At 35.8% G+C, this 25,237-nt stretch overlaps 1 protein-coding gene across 1 annotated transcript in view; it reads left to right on the forward strand.

Moving 5' to 3' along the window:
• Positions 1-25,237, forward strand: part of MALRD1 (MAM and LDL receptor class A domain containing 1) — a 238,264-nt gene that overhangs the window by 144,717 nt on the left and 68,310 nt on the right. The window contains exons 30-32 of the mRNA XM_017741406.1: positions 11,550-11,678; positions 16,354-16,509; positions 18,863-19,020. Of these exons, the coding sequence (XP_017596895.1) occupies positions 11,550-11,678; positions 16,354-16,509; positions 18,863-19,020 (443 nt within the window). The remainder of the gene's footprint in view (positions 1-11,549; positions 11,679-16,353; positions 16,510-18,862; positions 19,021-25,237) is intronic.

The raw sequence follows: 25,237 nt of genomic DNA on the forward strand, positions 1-25,237 counted from the left end.
TCTTCATGCATGTTTGTAAAAAAAGCAAAACAAACAAACAAAACCTCAAAAAACAGCTCATACCCACCACACCTCACCCCACCTCTACCCCCTGATTTTCTTATCTGTAGGAGAATACTTAGGCTCAAACCAAAATTAAAAGGGGATCATTTAGCGCCTTTCACATCAGCTCTGTATATGATTTTTTTGCCTTCTACTCCACAAGTTGATGCCTGCTTGCTTAATGTTCTCAACACTTTTGGAATGCTGACCTTCCTTTTGGCATGATGACATGAAGGAGCTTGGTCTGACCTTTCTCATTCTTGTTGTTATTGATTCTTTACCTTTGTAGAACAAACAAGCAAAATACTTTTTGCCAGTTTTTCAAAAATAACATTTCCCACCAAGCCTGGGGCATTCAGGATAGAGAAAGCATGTCATGTAGATCGCATTTTTTGCAGCACAGGGTTCACAGTTTTATTGTGTCTGTTGTAACAAAGCTAAAAGTCAGCAAACACAATCTCACTGTGGCCAAACTCAAAAAAAAGAGTAGCATACAAAGATGGGGAACAGGGGCTTCTTACCAACAAAATTACTTGATTTACAGCACTTACCCATGTACTGTGTTGGTAGATGTAGAATTGCTGGGCTAGACACACTACAAGGGTCCTCTAGGACAACTGAGGCCATATTTGTGTTTTCTACTTGATCTTATTTTGCTGAACTAAAATCTTATATATTATGGGTATCCTGGATGTTTTAATTACATAATCAGTGGAATATACCATGCACAGAAAAAAACGGGAGATTGAAAATAATTAAAACTTGAAAACAGGTTTAAAATAAACAGAATGGATTTGAAATGAGAATGCCTTAAATTGCACAGGGAAAAAACGGAATATTTAGCTGCTTCTCAGCAGACAGCATTTAGTGGTGAAAAACAGTGTAAGAGCAATTCTGGAGCTTTCAAATATTTTGGGATAGCCTCCTCCTCACAGACTGTCCTTTTGGAAGCTACTGAATGGTATTCCTGGAATATGGTTTACAGTCAGCACAACAAAATAATTGCCTCTTTGCAGAAATTATGCACTCGAGTCAGCAAAAAGGAAGAGACAGGCAGCCCATGCGATATTTTTGATATGTGAATATTAGATCTGCTTTCTGCAGTACAGTAATATTCAATGGTTGTATCACTGCTTAATATACCTAAATACTTTTTTTATTTTACATGTATTTTCCTTCAGCTTGCTTCCATACAGTGTTTTATAGGCTGTACACATCATAAGAGTATCTGCACTGAGGTGGATTCTTTGATCTTCACTTACATAGCTGTGATTTACATAGCTCCTTTTATATGAGGATTTTCAACTGATCACAGAGAATCTTTTCAGTATTTCCTTTTAAAAATTAATTTGTCGACAGCTTCTATATCAGTAGAATACTACAAATTACTCTATTTAGTATGATCTGGGCTTCTGGGGCCCCTTCCTCCAAGGCTCATTTTCCTCAGGTCTCACTAATTTCTATGAAAATGAAGGACAAGAAACAACTGTGGGTTTGTTGGAAATATGAGCTCTAGGAAATATTGTCAAAGATGGAGAAAAACAAAGATATAAAAGAGTCTTATCAGTTGGTTTTGAGAGGGTAAGCTATGTTCTGATAATAAAAATAAATTAAATTTCAAATCTGATACATTTTATTTTACAGGTTAAAATAAAAAATCTGAAAAATAGTGAAGTCACATCACAGCTGGAAAAAATTGTTCTTAATATTAAATTAACTGATGTATTGTTATTTTTTTCACCTTCTTGTACAATAATTCTTTATACAACTTTACTGAAACTATGTAACCTGAATGGAGTTTACTGTCATCTTTTCTTGTGCTTTTTAATAATTGACTTTGACCATGCATGAGGTTATTTGCAGGCTGGAAAAAAATGTCTCAATTTTCACCTTAATAAAAAGGTAAAATACCTATGATGGTCATACAGAATAAACTCTAATGATAATTTTTTTTGACACTTATGACATTTAACTTCATGATAATGTGGTCTGCTATCATTAAAGAGCACTTCAAACATTATTGATTTGCTTTCCCAGCTCATGGCTCACTGTCATATAAGAGTGAATCAAGAGCACAACTTGTCAGACATGCTCTTGACAGAAGTCTGAATTTTGTGCATCTGTAATTTTAAAGAAAAGGAATTTTGTACTCCCAGATACACAGCAGCAAGCATGGACATGAACATGATTCAGTCACATCATATATACTGGCATCCCAGGGCACCACCTCAAAAACTAACAAGGAAAGGTAAAATAAAATAAGAGAATCGTAACTCTGAATTAATTTGACAGAAATTTCTAGAATATTTTGTTATTTAGTTGATTTATATAATTTTTCATAGCCTGGGAATTCAGTACCATAGAAGTCCTGGAATAAGAAAGAACCATTACAGCTCCAGTGATTTTTGTCAGTTGACTGGGATCAGACTCCACAACCTTTTCTTCTTTAAGGTAAATAGGATAGTGGAATTACAATTATATTTAGTTTTTAAAAGAAAGAAAAGTAAAAATTCCACAATCTATTAATAGGAAATTTCTTCACCAAATTGAGCAGAACAGATATTTTCCTTAAAATATAAAAAAGCTTGATTTCCTTGCGGTAAACTTTTTCTTTCCCTTTCTCCTCATATATTTGTATTCCTCCTCACCTACTGTTTATGGCAAAGACCATAGGTGAAGGTACTGAAATCCTTTGAACAACTTTGCTTCCATGCTCTCATAAACAAGAAGCTTTGAAAGTCTCAACAGAAAAATCCTTTCTCATTAGAATTCCATCCTAGCTTTGCAGATCAGAGAGACAATAACTAAAACATCCCAGTGTTTGTGTACGTAGGCCAGCTTTTTTTTATTTTTCAAACAAGCCAGTGTTTCCTTTGAATCCTCAGCTATGTATCACACAAAGCTTTATGTTTAATGGAGAATTTAGTCCCTTCTTCTCAAACACTTGAGAGAAGTTCAAACTCTTATAATAGAAGTATTCAGTACAAATCTGGCCCTGAATTAAGAGGGAAGGGAGTTCAGACAGAGAAAGCTGCCAGACCTAAATTAGTTACTAAAGATATTCACTGGCGTTCAGACAGAATGTATGTCCAGTTTTTTAATTTTCTTTTCTTCCCCCCTTCAAATATTTTAATGATTCACAATGTCTTTCACTTGTTTTTGTAAATAGGTCAGTGTCACGGTATTCTGACATGGAGCACTGGGATCACATGACCTGTCTAAAACATCTCAGTAAATGTGCTGAAATGAATAGTAAAATTCTTAATTGTTAGTCTAATATTTGGATTTTGCCTTTAGAAGGAAATTATTCTTCAATTTCATCATGAGCTGTCAATTGAAAATTTTCTGCTACGTATTGAATCTCCTTCATTACAGAGAAAAAAAGCTCATTTTGAGAAGTCTAGAAATTTTGGTAGCTTTATCTTAATTTGGCTTAGTGTAACATACATTAACATGAATGTACTTTATAATTTGAGGGAAAATTTTACTGAACTCAGATACACCAGCAGAGGGTACAGATGTGCACAATTTGGTTCTAGACAAGAAATAATCTCCCTTTTGGCAATGTGAAGATCAGCCATAGCTGCCTTTCAGAGGGCATCCCCAATGCCCTTGTAGGAAGGACTTAGTGGGGAAGGCAACGCGCTCAGGACAGATGAGGAGGAAATACAGGCTCCCTCATCCCAGCTTGCCAGGGCTGCCAGTTACACTGGGTGAAGATGTGAATTCTTGCACAAGTCAGAATGCTTGAACAGCTTTGAATATTAAGACTTTCTAGAAATGTTTGAAAAATATAAATTAATTTTTACAAAAGGGGCAAATATGATACGGTCTGGATTCAGGGAATGAATTGCATTTGACAACCTTCTTGAAAAAAATTTTAAAAATGGAATAAAGGGAAATATGGCACCAGCTTGAAAACCACAGAATTGTGTAGGTTTTACTGCACTGTTTAGAAGTCATTGACATACCTGTAAACTAGGATTTCTGTTTCTGCTTATGTAAAAAAATGTATGAGCTTAACCAAAATATTTGTTCCCCATCTTTTTGCAACTCTCAGAGATGTATTAGGAATATGCACGAGAGCATTTGCCACAGATTTTGAATATGAGAAACAATTAATAACTTTTACCTCATTTTTCATGAAGAGACCTCAGCGCCATTTTAAGTTTCTGTTTATCTCATGGGAAACTGTTGAAGAAGATTTGCTGACTCCAAAGATAATTTGATTTGCTAGCATATGGCTGTAAACCGGTGTTTTCAGCACAAAATTAAAATCTCATCATTTTGACATTTACGTCACGTTTTGTTTACTCTTCTATTCAGTGGTAGATTTCTTGACTCCACCTATTTCAAATGAGCCACAGGAGAAGGCTTTTTATGGCTAGTAAAATATACAGGGTAGAGGTGAATGGACCTTATATCTTTTTTCTAACCTTATAATCTTTGTCTGTAAAGATGGTACTAGAATAATGACCACTGTCCCAGCCCAAGGTCATTTTCATATCAAATTACTCTAGAAGGTAGGCACCCGTCCAGTACAGCCAAACTGCATAAAACCCATCATACACCTTGGTGAAAGGTGACATCCAAGATGAATTTCACATCTAACAGCAATTCTGCGGAGACAGGGAGAGCACTCAGCTGAGGAAGTGTCTCCTTGTTGCAGATAATTGCAGATTGCTCTGTGTGCTCTATTCCATTGGTCTGTCACAACAACCCCTGTGGACCACATAAGGACAAAATAAAAATAAAATATTCATATGAGATGCTTCTAAGATATCTGTGATAACTGGAGAGTGCTGTGATTGAGTGGCTTTGATTGATTCTGCATCACAGTGGAAGCAACAGTTTGACAGTCACTTTGTAGTGTAAATATCATTGAAAAGCTCCAAGAATAATCTATTCATCTGAACTTTCTGAGGTACAATCTAAGTCTACACTGGAATTAGCATAGAGGAGAGACAGGGAGGGGGAAAAGGACCGAGAAGTAGAGATCACATGTCAAATTGTTTCAGGAGATACTTTTATCTGGTTGAACACGTTCCTAATTACTGGGAAATAGAATTTTCTGCAAAAGCATGTCATAATTTTTTACCTTATGTCCTCTTCTCCCTTTCTTTTACCACCTGCAGATTCCAAAGAGATAGAGCCTAAAACAGCCAGACCCTCATTCATTGCTCAGCCCTCAGTGCTTCTCCCTCATGTCTCCTTTGGTATTAAGCAAACTATGGTAGATCCCTGTATGAGTGCTATGAGTACGAGATCCTTATCCTGCTGATATGCTCTAAGCCAAAGCTGGTCTCTCAGTCTTTATCAAATATAAAAGCTTCTGTCCTTGTCTCCTGTGGATTTATATACTCCATGATATCAGCACTGGAAGTTAAAGACAATTTTCTTATCTTTTGTATTGCTTGAGCCAGAGCCAATTCTACATTTCCAGAACTATGAATAATTTTTTTATTCTTCCAGGTTATCTGGGGGCCTTAAGCACAGTACTGCTTGCTTTGAACAGCTTTGGGAAGTGCTTTGGCAGAATTTTGTATCTACAGGTCAGAGTCTCTCCTGAGAGTCAATATAATTTGTTAGATCTAGTGTTTATCTTGGAGTCAAAACATATCTTTGAATTAAATATGGCCTTTTGAGTGATAGATTCCATGAGGAGAATTCTCTATGGTTTTAGAATTATAAAAGAACCTTATTTGAAATTATATCTAGCTTGCTTGAGTAGAAACTTTTCATCTAGTTTTCTTTGCAATAGATTTCCAAGGTCATCCATGGAGACAATCGTTATTGATGGGTTTGCTAATACAATTCTAGTGTTCTATAAAAAGTCATGCAGAAAAGAGTACTGAACAATTTAGGTAAGCAAGAAAAAGCTTGATGAAAATTGTATTTCATAATTTCTGAATCTCAGAGTACAGTTGAGTAATGAAACCTTCCAAGACTGTGTATTTCACAAATTCCAATTTAAACAAAGGGTGAAACTTGCAAATTAAATTTCCTTTAATTGAATAATATTTTCAACAAGATATTTTAATTATTTTTTTTATAGCTCAAGTACTGTGAAAGAGGGGAGAGAAGTGGGATAAGTACTTCCACTAAGCAAAACGATTTAAACAACAAAAAATAGAAAGAGGTGAATTTTCAACATTAATTTGAAAACATTTCTACTCAGGAAGGACTGTAATTTCTAAAAAGACAAATAGTGGGAAAAAAGTCTAATTTCCTTTGAATATGCATTTTATGTTTCATTTCACACTGCTGACATGGTGGTGCTGTACATGCATGGAGTGAGCACGTGTGTTCCTCTTGGAGAACAGAGATGAGTCTCTTGCTAAACAGCAGCTCAGTGCACTTGACCTTGAGGTACACCTTGCCTTCCAAAACAGCTCAAGGTCTTATTCACTGCAGCCTTTAGGAACCATAATCATTTTGTCACCCTATGCCTTTCAAAAGCACAAAGCGTTGGCCAAACACAGCCTCTGACAACCTATGTCTTTAGTGTTGTAATACTACAGCATCTCTTCCTGTGTGATCAATCACTTCTTTAGTAAGTATTTTAAACATTCACTCTGTGTCACCAAATCTATGATATTTAGTGCTATCTATGAAACTTAAATATTTTTGGCCTTATCCATTTTGTTTCAGACGATACAGATCTATAGCTTCGGACTGATATTTGAGTTGTCTGGTTCTTTCTGTGATTTTAGATGTAATGGATATCACAGGAATATTTAATCTTACAGAGCATTGGTACAAGTAAGCTCTTGTACTCAGAGAGTCAGAGAAATAGTCAGTGACCTGTTGCTGTCCTCTAGTAGCAAACTTAAAGGAAAGAAGACTGGTTTTGTGACTTCTTTCATAGTCAGTCCTTTCCTGGTAATTAAAAAAAAAAAAAAAGTCTTGGTTAATAATGTTTTATTTATCAGCTCTCTCCAAATGAATCTTGTTGTGTCTATAAATTCTATGTCTATTATATGGGTTAGTCTTCCATAGATAACATATACTGGAGATGGGTATAAAATAAATAAAGCTCTAGCTTGTGCTGTATCCACAACAGAGTCACAGTTTATTTGTGGTATGCATGATGAGCATCTGTGTCTTGCATGCTTTCTACATGTATACAAACACACACAGGTTTCCTTGTTAGGGAAGATCTTATCTTTGCTGGTATTCTGAGAATTGCATTGTCCAAAACAAAATATGTAGAAAGGAAAGCAAGTGTATGTAAATGAAAGTTCTGCAGAAACCATCCTTAATATCCTTATTTCATACCATTTAGTGATCCAGAAGCCAAGCCAGTTCTATTGGCTTCTTAAAACTACTTAGAAGATTACATGGCTCTTTGCTGCATCACTACAAAGTTGTACTTAATTGAAAAGTGATATCCTGTATATGCTTTTTCCTTTTCAAGTACTGCCATTTCATTTGGTGAAGGGATTTGCATAACACGAAGTCATTAGTTACTACTTCATCTAAAATATGTCTTGCACTAGTTTCTTGTGGTGTCCTGGCTTTTTGGAAAAGCTGCAGTACTGAGGGGAAACCAAGTAAATAGGCATAATGAAATGTTATAATTTTTCTGTACCACAAATACAGTTTGTTGGGTTGGGTTTTTTTAACTTAAAAGAATTAAATCCCCAAGTATTTAATGTAAGGGAAGAAATTGATTTATAAGGATATGTGCTGCTGCCAGATAACTTTGACCTATGAGAAAAGAAATGGTTTAATTGGTCTACTGATTCTTATTAATCTACGTATTTCTATGCTGATCTGAAGGCTGGTTGTTATCATAAGCCATTCAATTCTTATCTGTGTTTGTATTTTATATTCTGTATTCTTTTATTTTGGTTTGGGTTGACTTTTCTGCTGCCTATAATGATTTTTTTTTTTTCTGGGAAAGGAACGGATTGTTGTTTTTTGACCTGCAGCATATCTATATAGTATTCAGATCCCACAGATTTTTGGAATGAGTAACTGGAGGAGAAGAAAGAGCAAAACATAATGTTTAAATGTCCTCTCTTTTTTTCTTATTCAAAGCAGTTTCTAACATATTTTCCCATATGTTCTTCAGTATATTTTTTTCTGATTAAATTGATTTTTTTTATATTATATTTGAAGAATGTCTTGTAAAAATGAAACTTCTAAGCTGCAACTTCTGTGTGAACTTGTCTTTGGGTTTGCTGACACTGAAGTTGCGTTTTATGGTTAAACTGCACTGTATTTCTTGTTTCGATTTATTTTTTAGCTGGTGTAGGAGTTTTGGCCAGAATGAGTGTACTATGGAAAGTTGATTTTTTATGCCATAATTCCAAATAGAGTTTAGAACATTTGGTTACACTGTGCTAATTACAGTCTGATAATTTGAAGAGGGATTTTATTTCTCTCTGTCAAAGACTGTGGCAGAAACTCCATCATTATCATAAATTTAATCTGGTATCCCTAAAATTACATGTAAACAAGGTCTTACTCCAAAAGGATAAAATTCATAGATACATAAATAGTGTTTGGACTTCATGACATTCACACCTCTTGAGATAAAAGAATCACAGGTTTTATTTTAGGATAACCAAAGAGATTAATAATATTATTAAATGCTGGTTTATGGTATGTTTGAAGTATTATATAGTTGCTTGTTTTTTAAAAAAAACCCAATAACTGTAATTAAGTCCTAAATATAAATGATAGAGTAACATAACATAACATGATGTTGCTCTGTGTAGGTAATCGTATGGAATATGATCAGTCACAAAGCCACAGATTTTCAAAAGTCACTCTCCTGTATGGTGATAACGTACCCCTTTCGTATGCAGTGAAATAAGATGTGAAACTTACTCTCTGCTAATGGCTCTGCGATTTCCTAATTTATGTCATTATTTAAGCCACTGAATGACTTAAAGAAGTTGTTTAATTTTCCTGTGCATCATTTCCAGTGCAAAGGAGGGAGTGAACATAAGGGTTTTAGACTCTTCTCAAAAGTGCCTACTGACAGAAGGCAAGGGGCACAAATTCAAAAACCAGGAAATTTCAAGTGAACACAATAAACCACTTTACTGTGAGGGTCACCCAACACAAGAAATGGTTGTGCAAAGAGGTTGTTGAGTCTCCATTTATTGATATATCCAAAACCCAAGTGGACATGATACTGCACAACCTGCTCTACTAGAGGTGGCTGAAGCAGTGGCTTGGACTAGAGAGGACTTGAGAGGGCCCTGCCAACATCAGCTATTAGGTGGCTTTCTGGAATTTAGGATAAGCCATATTAATGAATTTTTAGTGGTATCTTCAATCAGGTTTTATCACATCATTTTGGAGAGGTGTGAAAACTGCCTTAACCATCACAAATGCCTAGGTCAATTTTTTTCTCAGGAATCTGCTCCTCTGCTAAGGGCTCTCTGCCACATGGATTCTCTGTAAAAATTAGCCACAGCTCTTCATGTATCTAATTCATGACAAGCTGTTCATGGTGTGGATCCCCTGACACTAATCAGATCAAACTGACAGTGAAAAATTAAAAATTAAAATAATGAGACAGATACCAATTTGGAAACAGATTTTGTGCGTGTGTGTGTGTGAGTGCACAGGGTCTTCTGTATTTCAAAGCTGAAAATTTAAGTCTTAAGGTCCTGCAAGTAACCAACATTAGCACTGATTTTTTTCTCTTTTGTACTATCCATTTAAAATATTTGGATTACATTTTAATTCTGTATTTTCACTCTATTTAATATTAGTTTGATTGCATGTTGAAACTAAACCAAAAGTTTAGTTCTCTTTTCCTATTCTGCATCAATGAGAATGCAGTTCCTCAGCCTGTAAAATTCAGTAAGTACCACTGTTTAAAGAGATTAATACCCTGAAAACAATAATAATTCCTCTGGAAATATGGGCCTGCACAAAGGTAAATATCATGGTGTTCTGATCAGCCTGTGTTTAACAATATGACACATTTTAGTCATGTTTGAAGGAAAAAATGAAACACATTACAATGAATACAGTAAAAATAAATTCTCCTAAATGCCTTTTTGCAGAACTTGAAGCTCTAGACTGAAAGGCAATCTAAGGTTACCAGAGTGCTTTTGAAGTGTTGCATTTGGGGCTATCAGAACTGCTTCAATTAGTGTTAGCTGAAATTATACACACAGTGCACTGAACTAAAAAATAACTTACATAAGTTCCTTTATAGTCTTACAGTCCAGGGATGGCTGAATCTCAGCACTCTTAGGATTTGAACCTAATGTTTTATGTGCAAGTTACTAAGTTACTCTCATTTTATGAGATCATTTTCACTCACCTTCAGAGACGAACACAAATTGTTGTAAAACAGATTTGTATATTAAATACCATAAGAGAAATTTCTGGGCATGACACTGAACCGCGCCGTAAATCAAGTCACTCCGGATGGGAGAGAATTTGCTGAAAGTCCTTGCAAGGAATTTCAAAGATAAACCGAGACTTTTCCTTGAGTTTCAGTGCTTCCAGATAGTTGTTTATTAAGTCTTATCAGAAGAACAGAGCCACTAGCATGACCCAGGTACAGCATAGAGCACAGAAAGCAGGAGTGAGGCCTCTCTATCAAGATTTAAACAGCCTTTTAAAGATATTTTAACCAATAGTTACTAAAAACGTACATTATTTTCACTTTCCTACCAATTATTCAGTAACACGACTAGGAACTGCGGAATTTTCTTTCCAGTCATTCCAAACTACTTTTACTGCGGAACATGGAGTAGTAGAAGAAGGAGAAGGAGGTTTAGAGAACAACAACAATCCTCCATTTTGATATTTTTTACTCTTATCTATTTACTACCAAGAGAAGCCCAAGACCTCTAAATTTTTCACCCTGTGACAATCTTACACAGTAGTCTATCACCTAATTCATGCCACTGTATTTTCTAGTTCTTGTCTGACCGTTGGTAATTTTTTCCAAGGTTGGAGGCTAAAGCAGTGTTTTTCAGGGGGGGTAAGAACCCTTAAAAACAGGCAGAGAAATATTCTCAGCACTCTGGGTTCCTACATGGGCGGTTCACACAATCAGAGCAACAATTTGTCTAAACTCTTAAAAAAAAAGTTAAATGTCTTAGAAAGGCTTTAAGAGTTTATGTATTATGCAAATGCGTATAACAGTGATTTTTCTCAGCTAAAATGTTATTTTCAAAAAAATGTATTCTAATTGTGAGCAGAATAAAGCCTTTTGCCTGTCTACTTTTCAACAGCTCACAGAACCTCTTTTTTATGGAATGTCCACAACAAATATACCAGGCAAACTGTTATGTTGATGCTGAACTGACTTTTCTTCCAGCCAAACCATTCTACCTTTGAAGCTTTGGGCAAGGCAAATAGAGTAGTCTAGAAACATATAATGCAACATTGAAAGAGTGAGACCAAATAACATCTGTTGGAAGCAGTAAAACCCTAACACCATGATGTATAATGGCTAAACAAATTAAAAAGAGCATCCTTTGGTTTTATTACAATAATTGATTTAAATGTCTTGTTGGTTTCAGTTGGAGAGAATCCCAGGGAATGCCCTGCCCTCACTGATTTTGTGTGTGGGAATGGGAATTGCATAGAGTCTCAGTTCATCTGCGACTATAAACCAGACTGTGAAGACCTATCAGATGAAGCTGACTGCAGTAAGTATCTCTTTGTGTATTAATGTAATCTTCAGTTAAAATTATAACTTTAAATTCTGTAGCATAGTTTAGGTGAGTTCACACAGATGATTCACTCAGAAGATGATCACAAGCAGGTGGCCTTCTCCACAGCTTGGAAGGCCTGACATCTTTATATCCTCAGAGATACTTGCTGCAAAAAGTATTTAAGTGTGATTTAGTTGCAAAAATGTAGCTTGCTAAAACCAAAGGTTAAATACTGAAAGAAAAAAAACCCATACCAAGGCCAGAACAAGCTTAAGGATTAAAAACATACTTGAGGAATTAAATCAATGAGTTACAATACAAATTAACTCTGAGAACAAATGTAAACTCATTTATTAATGTGAAAACATGTTGAAAGGAAATATCAATGTTGAGTGGAAAAGCTAAGCAAGCAAACTTGTGTACAATAACATTTAGGCATGATTCTGCCATAGAAAGGTGAATATTTAAAAATAAGCTTGTCTTTCAAATGAATTCTGTCTTTGTGATCTGAGTAGAGTGAATACAGTTTCATTGTTTGTTCTTGCTTCTACTGCAAGCTGTGAAAATATTTTGTTGTCACTTCTCTATTACAGAACAGTTGGAAAAAATCAAGTCTGTTTATGTTTTCCTAAGTCCTAGTGAATATTGAGACAAAATTTGTCTGTAGGCATTCTTCACTGCGGCTGATTGAGATGGAAGAACACAGCTCCATTTTAAAATCTGGATCAAGTTAACAGGCTTTCCAATTCTAAAACTCAGAAGCAGTAAAACATTGTGCCCTTGTTCCTGCTCCATGTCTTTGTTTGCTTACAGTTACTGTCTGGACCGGACATTGGAGTTGGAAGATTACATAGTCCATATATACAGTTCAGTAATCAGTCTAATTGTTAATCTTTGAGCAGAGGGTCAAATTCTTCCATGATGTAGGTATGCCCAAAAGTAAACTTGATAGAGAGAGTAAATGTATCACAACATCAATTCAGCCTTCATCCTTTGTGGAAGTAAAAGTACTTCATTGAACTAAGCCAATATTTTTTGATCCCTTGAAAATCAAAGGCATTTTTTCTAGCATGGGGTTGCTAGAGGCTTGACTGAACAGGATTACAAAACTAATGACCCTTTACTGGATGATGCACATTAAAATGTTTTAGCCAAACATCAGACTTACATACTTGCTGAGAGAGATGCTAAGATATCACTATAGGAGATTTAACTTGGAGTTTCTCCCTTTCATAAAAGTAAATAACAGTTCTGAAGTACAAAAGCTGAAGGTAGTGTCAGTATTTCTGATTTCTGCCTCTTGTGGTACTTTGTGTTGCAGTGAACTTTGTGAATCATATTCATGGAAATGGATTTACATTGGATGAGAAGTTAAAATACTAGGTTTTTAAAATTAGACTGCAAGATAGATTTTAAACAGCTAATCTGTATTTCTTTTACAAAGTATTAATACTTTTTCAGGAATTAGGCAAAGTAAGTTCAGCAAAATACTCTATAAACTCACCTTTGTAACATTTTCCAGACCTAACAGGCACACAGTAAATTTGAATTACTGTCCAAAGTGAACTGTTCAGTAAAGATACTCAGAAAACTATGGAGGCACTTGATTTATTCTCTAAATATTGTTAGAGGATATAGTAGCTTCATTGGGGGAGGGTGTTGTTGTGTGTTTTCTGGAAGGACTCTTTTTTTAGTCAGATAACAGATGGGAACATTTCAGGCCATAAATGATCTTGAATCACAGTAAAGCAACTCAGTGTTTGCTATACTGAAGAAAAGCTTTTCCAAGGGGAGAAAAAAAATAATTGCTGATATTCACTTTTAAAAAAATAGACTGAGATATCTTTTTATTGTAGATGGAAAGGCTGTAGATATATCAAAATAATTTCTTCAGTCTTTAGTCTTGCTGCCGCTACCAAAGTGTAATGCAGAGATACAGTAATCTGGCATTCAGAATACTCAGATAAGCCTCAGGTATAATATTTCCCTGTCTGCTCTATTTTAGTTCAAACAATTGATGCCTTATATTTAGATAAACACACTTTTTTCCTGAGCATATATCTTATAGATGGGAATAAACAACATTAAAGGGCACATAATGCCTTCTAGATATGGAAACCTGATTTTTTTAATGAAAAGGCAACAGGAGCTGCTTAATCAGAAAAGAAAGCAGAGCAGGCACAGAGAAATCCCTTCACGGCCTAACCTGTCCCATCACAAGTGGTTATGGCCACATTTGTCTGAAGTTTTCTCCTTTGCACTGAGCTCAAGGTCTGAGCTTATTTCACATTCTACTGCAGTTTTATGCAGTAACTTTTTTCTTTAATGTAACTCCAAAGAAGTAAATGGACCATAATCTACTCAGGAGCAATTCCTGTATGCAGGATTTACAACAGAACCTGGATGAAATGAACTGCGTCCACATAGGCTGGTGGACTTTTTTTTAATAAACTTGTGGAAATTACTTACTCTGTGTTTCATGCAGTCCAGTCAGGCAATCCTGGAAAATTTTCATTCTCTTTCAGTAAGCTGCTGGAAGTACCGAGGTGAAAAAACCACACATGAAAGCAGTTTCAATTTTCATGAATTGCAGCCAAGTATACACACGGATAACAAACCTCAGTGTTGATGAATCAACTAGAGGAGTGCTTAAATTATTGAAATAAAAGCAATTTTTTCCAATAAATGGAGCAATCTTCTTCTGTTGGCTTCTAAATAGGGTATGCTTACCCATAAAAAAAACACCCAGCAGGTGCAGATAGGTCACATGACTCTTAACCCAGTAATACTGTTCATAAATATTTATTAATAATTACCTTCTGAATGCACTGTTAATATATTAGGGTAAAAATCCTGGAGTCAGGTATTCTGTTATGACTAATGTAAATCCTAAATGGATTTGGACTTTGATCTTGTCAGAGATGTACAAGAAAATGTACTTGGTTTTTCAATTAATGGGTTCCCTTTGCTCTACCTGTGTGTGAGGGTGTTTATTGTTGGAGTTAGGCTTTATTTGGCTTATGTGATGTTCGTAATACAGTGCCATGCAGATGCTCACTGCATTTGACCAGCACTAGCAAAATCACAGAAGGGTTGAGGTGGAAAGGCACCTCTGGAGATCATCTTGTTGAACCTCCTGCTTCAAACTGCAATTCACTGCAACAGGTTGCACAGGGCTGTGCCACTCAGGGTTTGAATACCTTCAAAAATGGATATTCCAAAACTTATCTGGGCAATTTATATCAGTGTTTTACCAGCCTGACAGCTAAAAAAAGTTTTTTCCTTAACCTTAAAAATTGCTTCCTCTGTTTGTGTCCATTGCCTCTTGTCCTGACACTGGGCACCGCTGAGAAAAGTCTGTCTTTTTCTTCTTTAAACCATTCCAGAAAGTATCTATACACACTGACAAAATCCCACTGAGCATTCTCACCTCCAGCCTGAACAGTCCCAGCTCCCTCAGTCTGTGCTCAGGGGAGACACTTCAGTCCTTGCAGTACAGTACATTACAGATACATACATTGCAGAACAGTGCAAATTCTTCTCCTAGTATACAGGATTTTGATCCAGTGAATAAGCTATATTGGATCAAAATTATACATATTTTAAGATATTTGTATTATACATTTAACTAAAGGGACACTTTTTTTTACAGAGAACAAAAGTCCACATGGTTACAGTGTGTGTGCAGATCTTGGTCATAAGCAGGTTTATGATAATGCTAAGTTGTTTTCATAAAGAATGGCCTAATTTTTTCTTTTAGCATCAAAGTAGACAACAGGAAAAAATCCCAAACCAGACCACTAGGAGGTAATTAAATCTATTCTTTTTATCTATATCCTTTATACCCAGACAATGACACATAAATAGTTGTTTTTTAATATTGCAGAATATTTCTAGATCAAGGAACATAGTCTAAATCCTCAAATTCATTCTGAACAGTCACAGTCAGACCTGTTTCTAAAAAGCATGGCTGATTGTGATGCTTAATAGTTTGGAACATTTTTCCAAAGTCTTCTCACAAGTGTTGTCCTAACTCTCACTCAGCAATTGTGTAGCTGCCTCTGCTTTATAACTAAGGAAAAGATGTTTTGGAGCCAACAGAGGAGGTTGTGGTGCTATTTGATTCATCTGTACCAAACCATTTATATCATTTTGTTGATTAATTACTTTCCAAAGTCACCTGAAGCATCAGAAGCAGAGTTAGAAATGAGCAGTTTAACTCAGGTCTCCTGAATTTAGTCAGTGAGTGTCCTAATCACTAGAACATATCTCTCATCCAAAAGCTGCCGTCAGACATAACGTTCACAAAGCTAACACATGCTTATGAAAAATGCCACTGTGAAAGGGCAGTCCAGTTTTGCTAGCTAATTGTCTGGAAGCCATTCTTTCCATTCACCTTGGATAAGAACTAAATTTGGCAAAGTCATTGGTTTGTCCTAAAGAGTTACATGGGCATTTATCTGTAATAAAGTTTATACCTGTTCTTAAAGCGAAGAATTAGTTTTTCCTTTCCTTATTAACTATCACATATTATTTATGTCTATACATGGAATTCAGGGAATCACAGTGTTAGCCATATAGAACCCTTTCCACTACCATGTTTAGTGTGCATATTATAGCACCTTTACATAGAGCTGGGAGGATAAGTTACTTTTTGCTGTATTTTCAGGTTACTACACAAATATTCCTGGAAGCTGTAACTTTGAAATACAGGATCAAGAGTGGACAACTGTATGTGGATTAATACAAGACACTACTGATGATTTTGACTGGAGTATTAGCAACAGTGCTGCACAAACAAGTCCTCATACTGACCACACACCAGGTATTGTCATGTGTACTACATCACTTCTGGAAAAGTAACATATTCACTGAATTTACAAAAAACCTACAAGAACGTGGATCGGTACCAAGATAACAGCGCATCTCAGTGGTCAGCTGATGCATGGGAATGGCTCAAAGCTGCACCAGGAGCAGTTCAGACTGGATATTAGGAAGCATTTCTTTACCAATAGGGAAGCCAAACACTGGAAGAAGCTTCCTAGAGGTGTTCGGTGCCCCCAGCCTTTCAGTGTTTAAGAGGCATTCAGACAATGCCCTTAACAACATGCTTTATCTTGGGCAGCCCTAAATTGATAAGCCAGTTGGACTAGATGATCATTTTGGGTCTCTTCCAACTGAAATAATACTATTCTATTCTATTCTATTCTAATAACAAATTTCAGCTACATAATGTCAGCTTTTGACATTAAAAGATGAATTCTCTGAAATTGTAACTGGCTCTTCTTGTCAATATTTTTAAATAATCTACTTTTACTGGAGTGTGGTATGATCTAATGAATTTTAGAAAAACATGCAGTCATATGCAGGATGAGGAGCAAAGTGTATGGGTGTGCGTGAAATGCTTAAGACTCCTACCTTGATTTAACTTACCTCCCTGGCATTGGCTTGTCAGAAATCTTAATATAGAAGTTCTTCCCAAGATGTTTCTGACAAACTGCTACCAGAATGCCTACTGATTTTCAGGAGAATGAAATGTATTGCTAGGCAATTACAGTAATCTGTGTCATGTAGTAAGCATAATTATATACAGTATTACATAAATATTAAATAAGATATTCTTTTATTACACAATATATCTGGGTAGGATATTAATTTCCATCACAAATGTACCAATCTCTATTTGAGAAGTAGTTCGCTTTCTTTCCAGAAGACTTAATGGTTAGAAACACTATCTTAATTTCCATCTAATCAGAAAAGTATAATTAGTATTCAATCTAGAAGTATCACAATTTCTACTGTTTTTCTCTTGGGTTTGTGAGCAGCATCATCTCCAGGTTTTGACTCTTTTTTTTGTATTTTGTTTTCAAAATCAACAGAGGCACCTTATCACAGGTGGCTGTAGCCATTTCTTTCCAAATCATTTATCCTCCCTTTTCTTTTATTCTGCACCTGCTGCAGGAACTGCTCACCTGATCATGAGGGAACTGCTTATTTACCACAAATCACAGTTTCTGCAGACATTCCTACGACTTTGTATTGCAGGCTGTAAATCTGGAAGTGCATTCCTCTTGGAAAGGGACAGAACAGACAAGGTAGAGGTAGAAACTATTACAGCTGTTCCAGGCAAGCTGTTTCTTGCAAATAAGTAGTTTGACTTGCTTTCTTGCTGTTACTTTGATGCAATGCGATAACAAAACAACTGCTAGCCCCTGGCTTTTTGAGGAGATTTTGTGTGCTTTTCTATTTCAGTTTCTGTCACTTAATTAGTTCTTTGTTTCTGTGAAATTACCCACCAATTTTAAGAAAAAAATAGTTAATAAAAAGTCAAGCAAAAGGAAAACAAAATTAGAGCAAATGTGTTTACAAAATTATCCAGATTTGTAATTTACTTTTAAATTACCCAGGCGAGATATATTCACATTAGCTACAGAGGAATCGCTTGCCCAAATTGCCAACAGCCTGTAATACCTAGAAATATCTATCAGTCCATCAGGTTTAGGTTGGATATTAGGGAAAGGTTTTTCACCCAGAGGGTGGTTGAGCACTGGAACAGCTCCCCAGGAAATGGTCAGAGCACCAAGCCTGACAGAGTTCAAGAAGCATTTGAACAATGCCCTCAGGCACATGGTGACTCTTAAGGTGTCCTGTGCAGGGTCAGGAGATGGACTTTAACGATCCTTGTGGGTCCCTTCCAAGTCAGGTTATTCTGTGATTCTGTTTAGCACAAGGGACATCTAGGACAAGGAACATCTTTTTATACCAAAAGGGGAGAGACCTAGATTAGAAAATAGGAAATTAGAAAGAAATTCTTTACTCAGAAGGCAGTGAGACACTGGAAAAATTTGTGCAGAAGCTGCAGATGCCCCATCCCTGGACGTGTTCAAGGCCAGGCTGGGTGTGTTTTGAGGAGCCTGATGCAGTCGGTGGCATCCCTGCCCATGGCATGGGGTTGGAACTAGATGATTTTTAAAGGCCCTTCCAACTCAAACTATTCTACAATTCAATTAAATACACAAAGCATTAGCAAGAAAGATCTCCATACAGCCAAGGTATGGTATACATGCATGCAGTAAAAAGATAAAAAAATATTAGTTTCTGTGTTTATAAAAATGCTTATAAACTCAAGCATAAAATAGTATTGAAGAACTCTAAATGTTTTTTATCTTTTTATTAAGGTAAAGGACAGAGTTTTTTGTATGTAAACTCATCTGCCCAGAAGGAAGGAGACAGCGCAAGGATAACTACCTCCAAATTCTTCCCAGCTAGTCTTGGGGTCTGTAGAGTTCGTTTCTGGTTCTGGATGTTTGCTTCTAGGCAAACGGGAGTCTTAAAGGTAAAAACCCTTCTACTGCATTACGGCATAATAATACTTTCTTTAGTACTATTTGCTTTTTTGTGTCTAGGATTACCAAAATCTCAGGAATTTAAGTTAACAATGTTTCATCACAACTTCTCTGCAGTGATACCTATATATAAATCTTCTCCTGACAGGATCAAGTGACAATTCTGCTTTAGTTTTAGTTCCACTTGAAGTCCTTTTACTACATATGAAAGAATTAACATTGCACATTTGACTAGCATAATAAAACCTTCCCAATACTAGCACGGTTCTTTGCAGAATTCACTCTAACATAAAATAGAGAAGGTTTCCAATGTTTAGTGGTTTAAAATAATAGTTTTAAAAACATTAATGTAACCACGTGTGAAAGGTGTTTTTTTAAAAAAATTGGAAATAAGGTATTTAACTGCATTAACAATTATACCTCATGCTTCCATGAAACTGTCATGTTGCTATTCCCCAAGCATCCTTAACAAGTACACTTTTGGTTGTTAAGTACTCTAGCAACAGTCCAAGCAGGGATGTGAACCCTTGCCAGACAACTCACTTCATGTGACTCACTGAATAAATACGTTGCACAGTTCCTTTTTGAGTGACCTGAGAAAGACTCCTATCTGTGGGGTTGGTTAGATTTTGTAAATACGGGTTATGTTAATTTTTAGTCAGTGACAGAATACAAGTTAGTCTATGTTAAAAGTGAACAAGAATATTTTTGTAGTCTTGGACATTGAATTCAGTCACAAAGTTCATACCACTGGTTTCTCCACTGGAAAAGATTATCATAGCACAACTCCATGGAATTATAATGCAATTAGGCTGGAAGGGCCTCAGGTGGTCTCCAGTCCAACCTCTTACTCCAAGCAGAGTCAGCTACAAGATCATGCTGGGTGGCTCAGGAATTTACTCAGTCTTGAAAATGTCCATAACTGAAGACTGCTCAGCCTCTAGGGGCAACTTGTGCCACTGGTAAACTTCCCACCTTCTTCTCTTTACATCCAGTCCAAGGATAATGTTGCCCTTCATTCCACCCTTTTTCTTTTCTTTTTTTTTTTTTTTTTTTTTTTGGTAATTTTTTTCAGGATGGGGTTTGCATGTCAATTTTATCTCTAGCACCTAGTTTATGGATACTCTGAGAATTGCCATAAATTTACTTATTGATACAAAAAAAAAAGGGCTGTATTTCATGAAGTTAGTAAAAGCAGCAGTAAAAAACAAACATAAATTCCTTTTTTTGATTTGTTGATAGCTGAAATACTGTGAGATTACCTATGATTAGCTATTTGTTTAAATTCAATTATCCTGGACATTACAGCATGCAAGATTGATGATGAGACTCTTTGAAGGAGCTTTTGAATGTTTCCAAGCATCACAGAACACTTAGCATTTGTGAATAAGTAGATGTGTGTGGCCTGTGTGTGAGTTAGTAGGCAGACAGCCAAACAGAGTCTGCTTTTTAATTGTTTTTTTCTCTTTTTAAACAGGCTAGTTTAATTAATTCTCATTGCCTTCAATTTCATAAAGAATTGTCTTACTCCCACATACAAATAAAGATCCCTGTTTATGGCTTTGCTACATGTACTCTTTATGTAGGAGCATATTCACAACAGACTGAAGCACTCAGCAAGGAATATCATCTCATCACAGAATCAATTTACCTCTGTGGACATTTTGCTATTTTCTATCAAACTAATAAGCCATTTCAGTATCAACTGTTGCTGTTATTAAATCAAGAATATAAATTAACTGTACCCATTCAAGTGAAAAAGAAAAAAAGCCTAAAAAGAACAAAAAAGGAAAGCAATAAAACCAACAGCACAAAACTTCTAAAACAACAGCTCTGTGAAGTTGTTTTTTTTTTTCAGTTTGCACTGGAGGTAAAAGAAGTCAAACTGTAATAGGAAGTTTGAATAATGTGCCAGAATATAATAACATCAGTACAAAAGCTGATATAGTTCTTATCTGAAAGACAGCTATCTGGTCAAATCTGAATTAAAAAAAAAATAAAAAGGACGGCAGATGTAAGACATACTGTGATGTGTGATTAAAATGGCATATAGGGAATCAGTAAAAGAAAGATAAAAATTAACACTGTAATGGTATAGGAAGTAGATGTGGTAGATGTGGTAGAACTACACACAATAAAGTTACGGGAACAATCCCATTTTTACTCAGAAAAGGAGCTAGTCACCAAGGAAATGGAAAGAGGAACTAGAAGTGCTTCTATTCTATATTCACTGAACATTTCAGTTACACAATTCCATTGTCATAAACTCTTTAATCATAGGGAAACCAAAAGTTATTATTTTTTAAAGGACACAATGTTTACAGCAACTCTTGCATTAACACAGAGTGGATGCTATTTAAAAGAACTCTGAATACTCCTGCTTCAGGACTTCAGTCAACCATTAACCAACAGGAGAAAAAATTGCTTTGTAATGTTTAGGTGCAAACCCACCAGCTTTCGTTAGAAGTGTGTGGTAAAGGCCTTTGACAGGGGAGTTATCCAGCACTAAATACATGGCTGGTTTAATATCTCAATTAACATGCTCTGAAAAAAAACCACCTCCTAATGCAAACAAATTTTGCTGCATTATGCTACAAATGCAAATTTAAAAAACAATTTCACTTTACATTTTTATGACTACTTAGTTGAATTTAATGGTGTAGGAGAGAAGTTTCAGCAAGAAGTGAATGTGGTTTTCACATCTGTTTTATTCCAATGGAAATTCTATTGATCATCTGTCAGTTAGACTGAAAATACTCAAAGTTTATCATGCTTTAGTATTCTGTCTCTGCCCATTTATCTCAGGAGTCTGCCATATCCATACAGTGGAGAATAAAAATTGAAATTAATTCCTGATGTGACAGTATAGCTAATATACCAGTTTTCTGCCTTGGTATTTGTTGATATTAATAGAACAGATTTATAATAAATTTTGGTATAAGACAGGTCTATTTCACTTAGAATATATAAATATTTTATTACTTCAAACTAATGTTTAGACAAAATTTTTATTACTTCAAACAAAAGTTAAGGGGAATAAAGAGAAAAGAGCTAAGTAATTTTTTTAAAGTGCTTCTCTATTGGGACAATGAAATAAGATACAATTTTGTAATCTGATTTGTGGACTTAAGAGAAACAATTTCAGTCTGTCTCTGGTGGGACTTCAGTCCAAGGAAGACATGCACTGATGACTGCCGAGGAACATGAAGTTTTCAAAGGCATGATCTTAAGGACAAAAAGCAGAAAACATATCATCATTATTCACTGGAATCAGTGGAAATTTTCCTCAGCTGACACAAGTCTCTGGTGCCTAATGAAGCGAAAATACAGGTTGTCTTTCTCAAGATTTTCCCATTTCCTTGGCTGGCAATTAAAGACTCTTAAGTTGTCCATGGTGGAAGAATACATGCCTTATTATGCACCCTTCAGATCTGCATTGGTTTCTTATTTATTAGGCAATCAGGTGGAATGTAGTACCTTCCAGCATTCCAACTTCTAGATTCAGGCAAGATCAGGAAGATAGTCCATCATCTTGAAGAGTCAGGATGAGGGTACAGGATAGCCATGAGTTGTAACTGCTGATTAACTCAGTAGAAGTTTATATATTATGACCTTTAAGAGTAGGTCATTTTTCCTAGCCCCCAAATGAAATAGAACTGAAAAAAGAATTTGGAATTTTCTAACACACAGGATGTTCTGTGGAGAATTAGAACTAAGTCATGACTTTGAGGCAGTAAATAGGATTTTCTAAAGAATGTTAATCTCTGTGGATCAGCTAGATCAGTATTAGGCTGGAGAACAATCTTATCAGACTGATAAATACAGAGTTTTTCAATGGGATTTTGCTAAAACTTGTTTGGTTGGTTTGGGGTTTTTGTGGGTGGTTGGGGTTTTTTGTTTTTTATTTTTCTTTTTTGGGGTTTTGTTTTTTGGCTGGTTGTTTTTTGTTTGGTAGTTGTTTTTCTTCCCTTTCTTACCATATAGTGGGATTCATCTAGTGGGTTTTTTTGCACATCTTAAATTGTTTTCACTACCAGGCTAGCTTGTACACTTTACGTGGGATGCTGTGCAGGAAGATGGTGTAGTCCCTGGAGGTATTAAGCACCACAGAGTTGTAACATTCCAGAGCTCTAGGGAGATCTTATCCATGAAAATTTGCTCTACCTTTCACATGCTGTATATGCTTACACAGGCCAGCAAAAGTCTTGTCTACACTTGATGTAATTCCTGATCCAGAAGATGCTCAAACTCTGAGTGACTTGGGTAGCCTCAGAAAAGAAGATATTATTATATTTCTTCACTTTCACGGGGCACAACCTCAGAGAGAATAAGATCTGTATCCCCTGCTAAAGGAACAGAATACTTGGGCCTCCTATTTTTCTGAACTCTCTTTTAATCTCATTTGACTTACCATGCATTTTCTGTTATGTATTATTCTTTTAGAAATTTCATCTAAAAATTTAAAAGACATTTAAGAACACAGACCCTTTCCTGGCATAGTTGTGGATAGATAAAAGTCTTGGAGAACTCAAGTATTCAGGAGTACTTTGGCAAGAAGTGGAACTGAAGCATTACCCCAGGAGTGCACATGACAAATGAAACAGAACTGGGAGTTCAACTAAGATTTCCAATGTACCAGTTTAGAGATTTACACTAAATGCTATCCATTTCCTCAATTACTTATGTGATTGTTACACACCAAGTTTAAGCTTTAATCAACCCTGACTGAGGACAGAGTCACACAAATTACTGTAACATAGTAATTCATCCATTAGTAATTACATATCTGCATACCCTCATTCTATGGTAAATATAAGTTAAATATCAGAGAAAAGAAAGACAAGGCATATAAAATGACTTTGCATCTACATGAACAGGAGCTGATGTCATCAAATGTCACACTTAAGAGCCAGTTTGACTCGCTGCAGTTCCAGACTCACTGGCCGGGAAACATACAGCAGGTTTCCTCATTGGTTTATTGTTTGTACTGAGCTTGAACTTCAGGGTTGGTCTCTATGTCACAGAATGGGTCCGTGCTGCATCTGAGACCAGACTTTGTATGGACACAATGAAATTTCTCTGTACCTAGACCAAACTGTTCAAGCAACTATTGTGCCTTGAGACTTTTAGTATGAGAAACTTCTCCTACCAACCTGACCAAAAGAATTGAAAAAAAAAAAAAAAAAATCTGGCTTTAAACAATGGGACAACCTTTAAACATCCTGTTAGAGAGATTCTAGTTTTGTCTTCAAATATTTTTGATTCCTCCCACTTATTTCCCCAACATCTATTTGTGCAGCTGTGAGACTTAACAATGAGATATATTGAAAGGGATATTATCTCAATATTTACCTTCCAAAAGGAGAAAATATCACTGCATATAGCTAAAACCATGCTAACCTTATTATGTGCTGTAAAATTCCAAATCGTCAAGATTGTCATATTTCATGACTGGTAAAATAGTGAATGGTTCCAGAGACACACACAGGTGCTGTAGCACTGTTCTAACCTCACATGCAGAGTTTCTCTAATCAATGGTTTTAACTTATTGAGGCCTTAGAGCCTGGTAATGTGAAAAACTGTTACACACAAATTTTCATTTTATTTTATGGGTTGAACCAGCTATTTTTTCTCAGCACCTGTCCTTCTAACCCAGCAAGAGGCATGCTTTTAGGAAGACAGTGATAAGATATTGCTGTTACACAGTTCTGTAACCAAAGATCAGGCTTGACAAAATTAGGTCCTTATTTGAATTACTCTGTGTCAGTATTCTTCATGCTCCCCTGCTCAAAAAATGAAATAACTTGCAAGAGGTTTCAGGCATCAGAGGTATTTTACCAAGTTCTACAAAGTATTTATGGTGTCATTTGGGTTTTTGGCTTATTTGTCCCACCAGGTGGACTGGGAGACTCAAAGGTATTTAATTATACAGGTCATTAGCATGGGTTCAAGTTCACAACTTTCTTGAGCCTCAGGTTTTCTGTTCCATTATTAAACTGGAGCATTCAGTTGGCAACATGAACCTCCAGGTCACTGGAAAATTAGTTTAAAGGCTTAAGAGAATTAGATTTCTGAAAGTGATGAGAAGAGGATAATGATTACAATATTCAGTCCCTTAAAGAAATAGTTATGATCTGGAATGGTAAGAACATGCATACTTTCTTTAATCCAGTTCTTTTTTCATTTTTTTTGACCTGAACTAGATCA

The sequence above is a fragment of the Corvus brachyrhynchos genome, unplaced genomic scaffold (genome assembly GCF_000691975.1).
Source record: "Corvus brachyrhynchos isolate BGI_N302 unplaced genomic scaffold, ASM69197v1 scaffold167, whole genome shotgun sequence".
In the NCBI taxonomy this organism is placed as follows: domain Eukaryota; kingdom Metazoa; phylum Chordata; class Aves; order Passeriformes; family Corvidae; genus Corvus; species Corvus brachyrhynchos.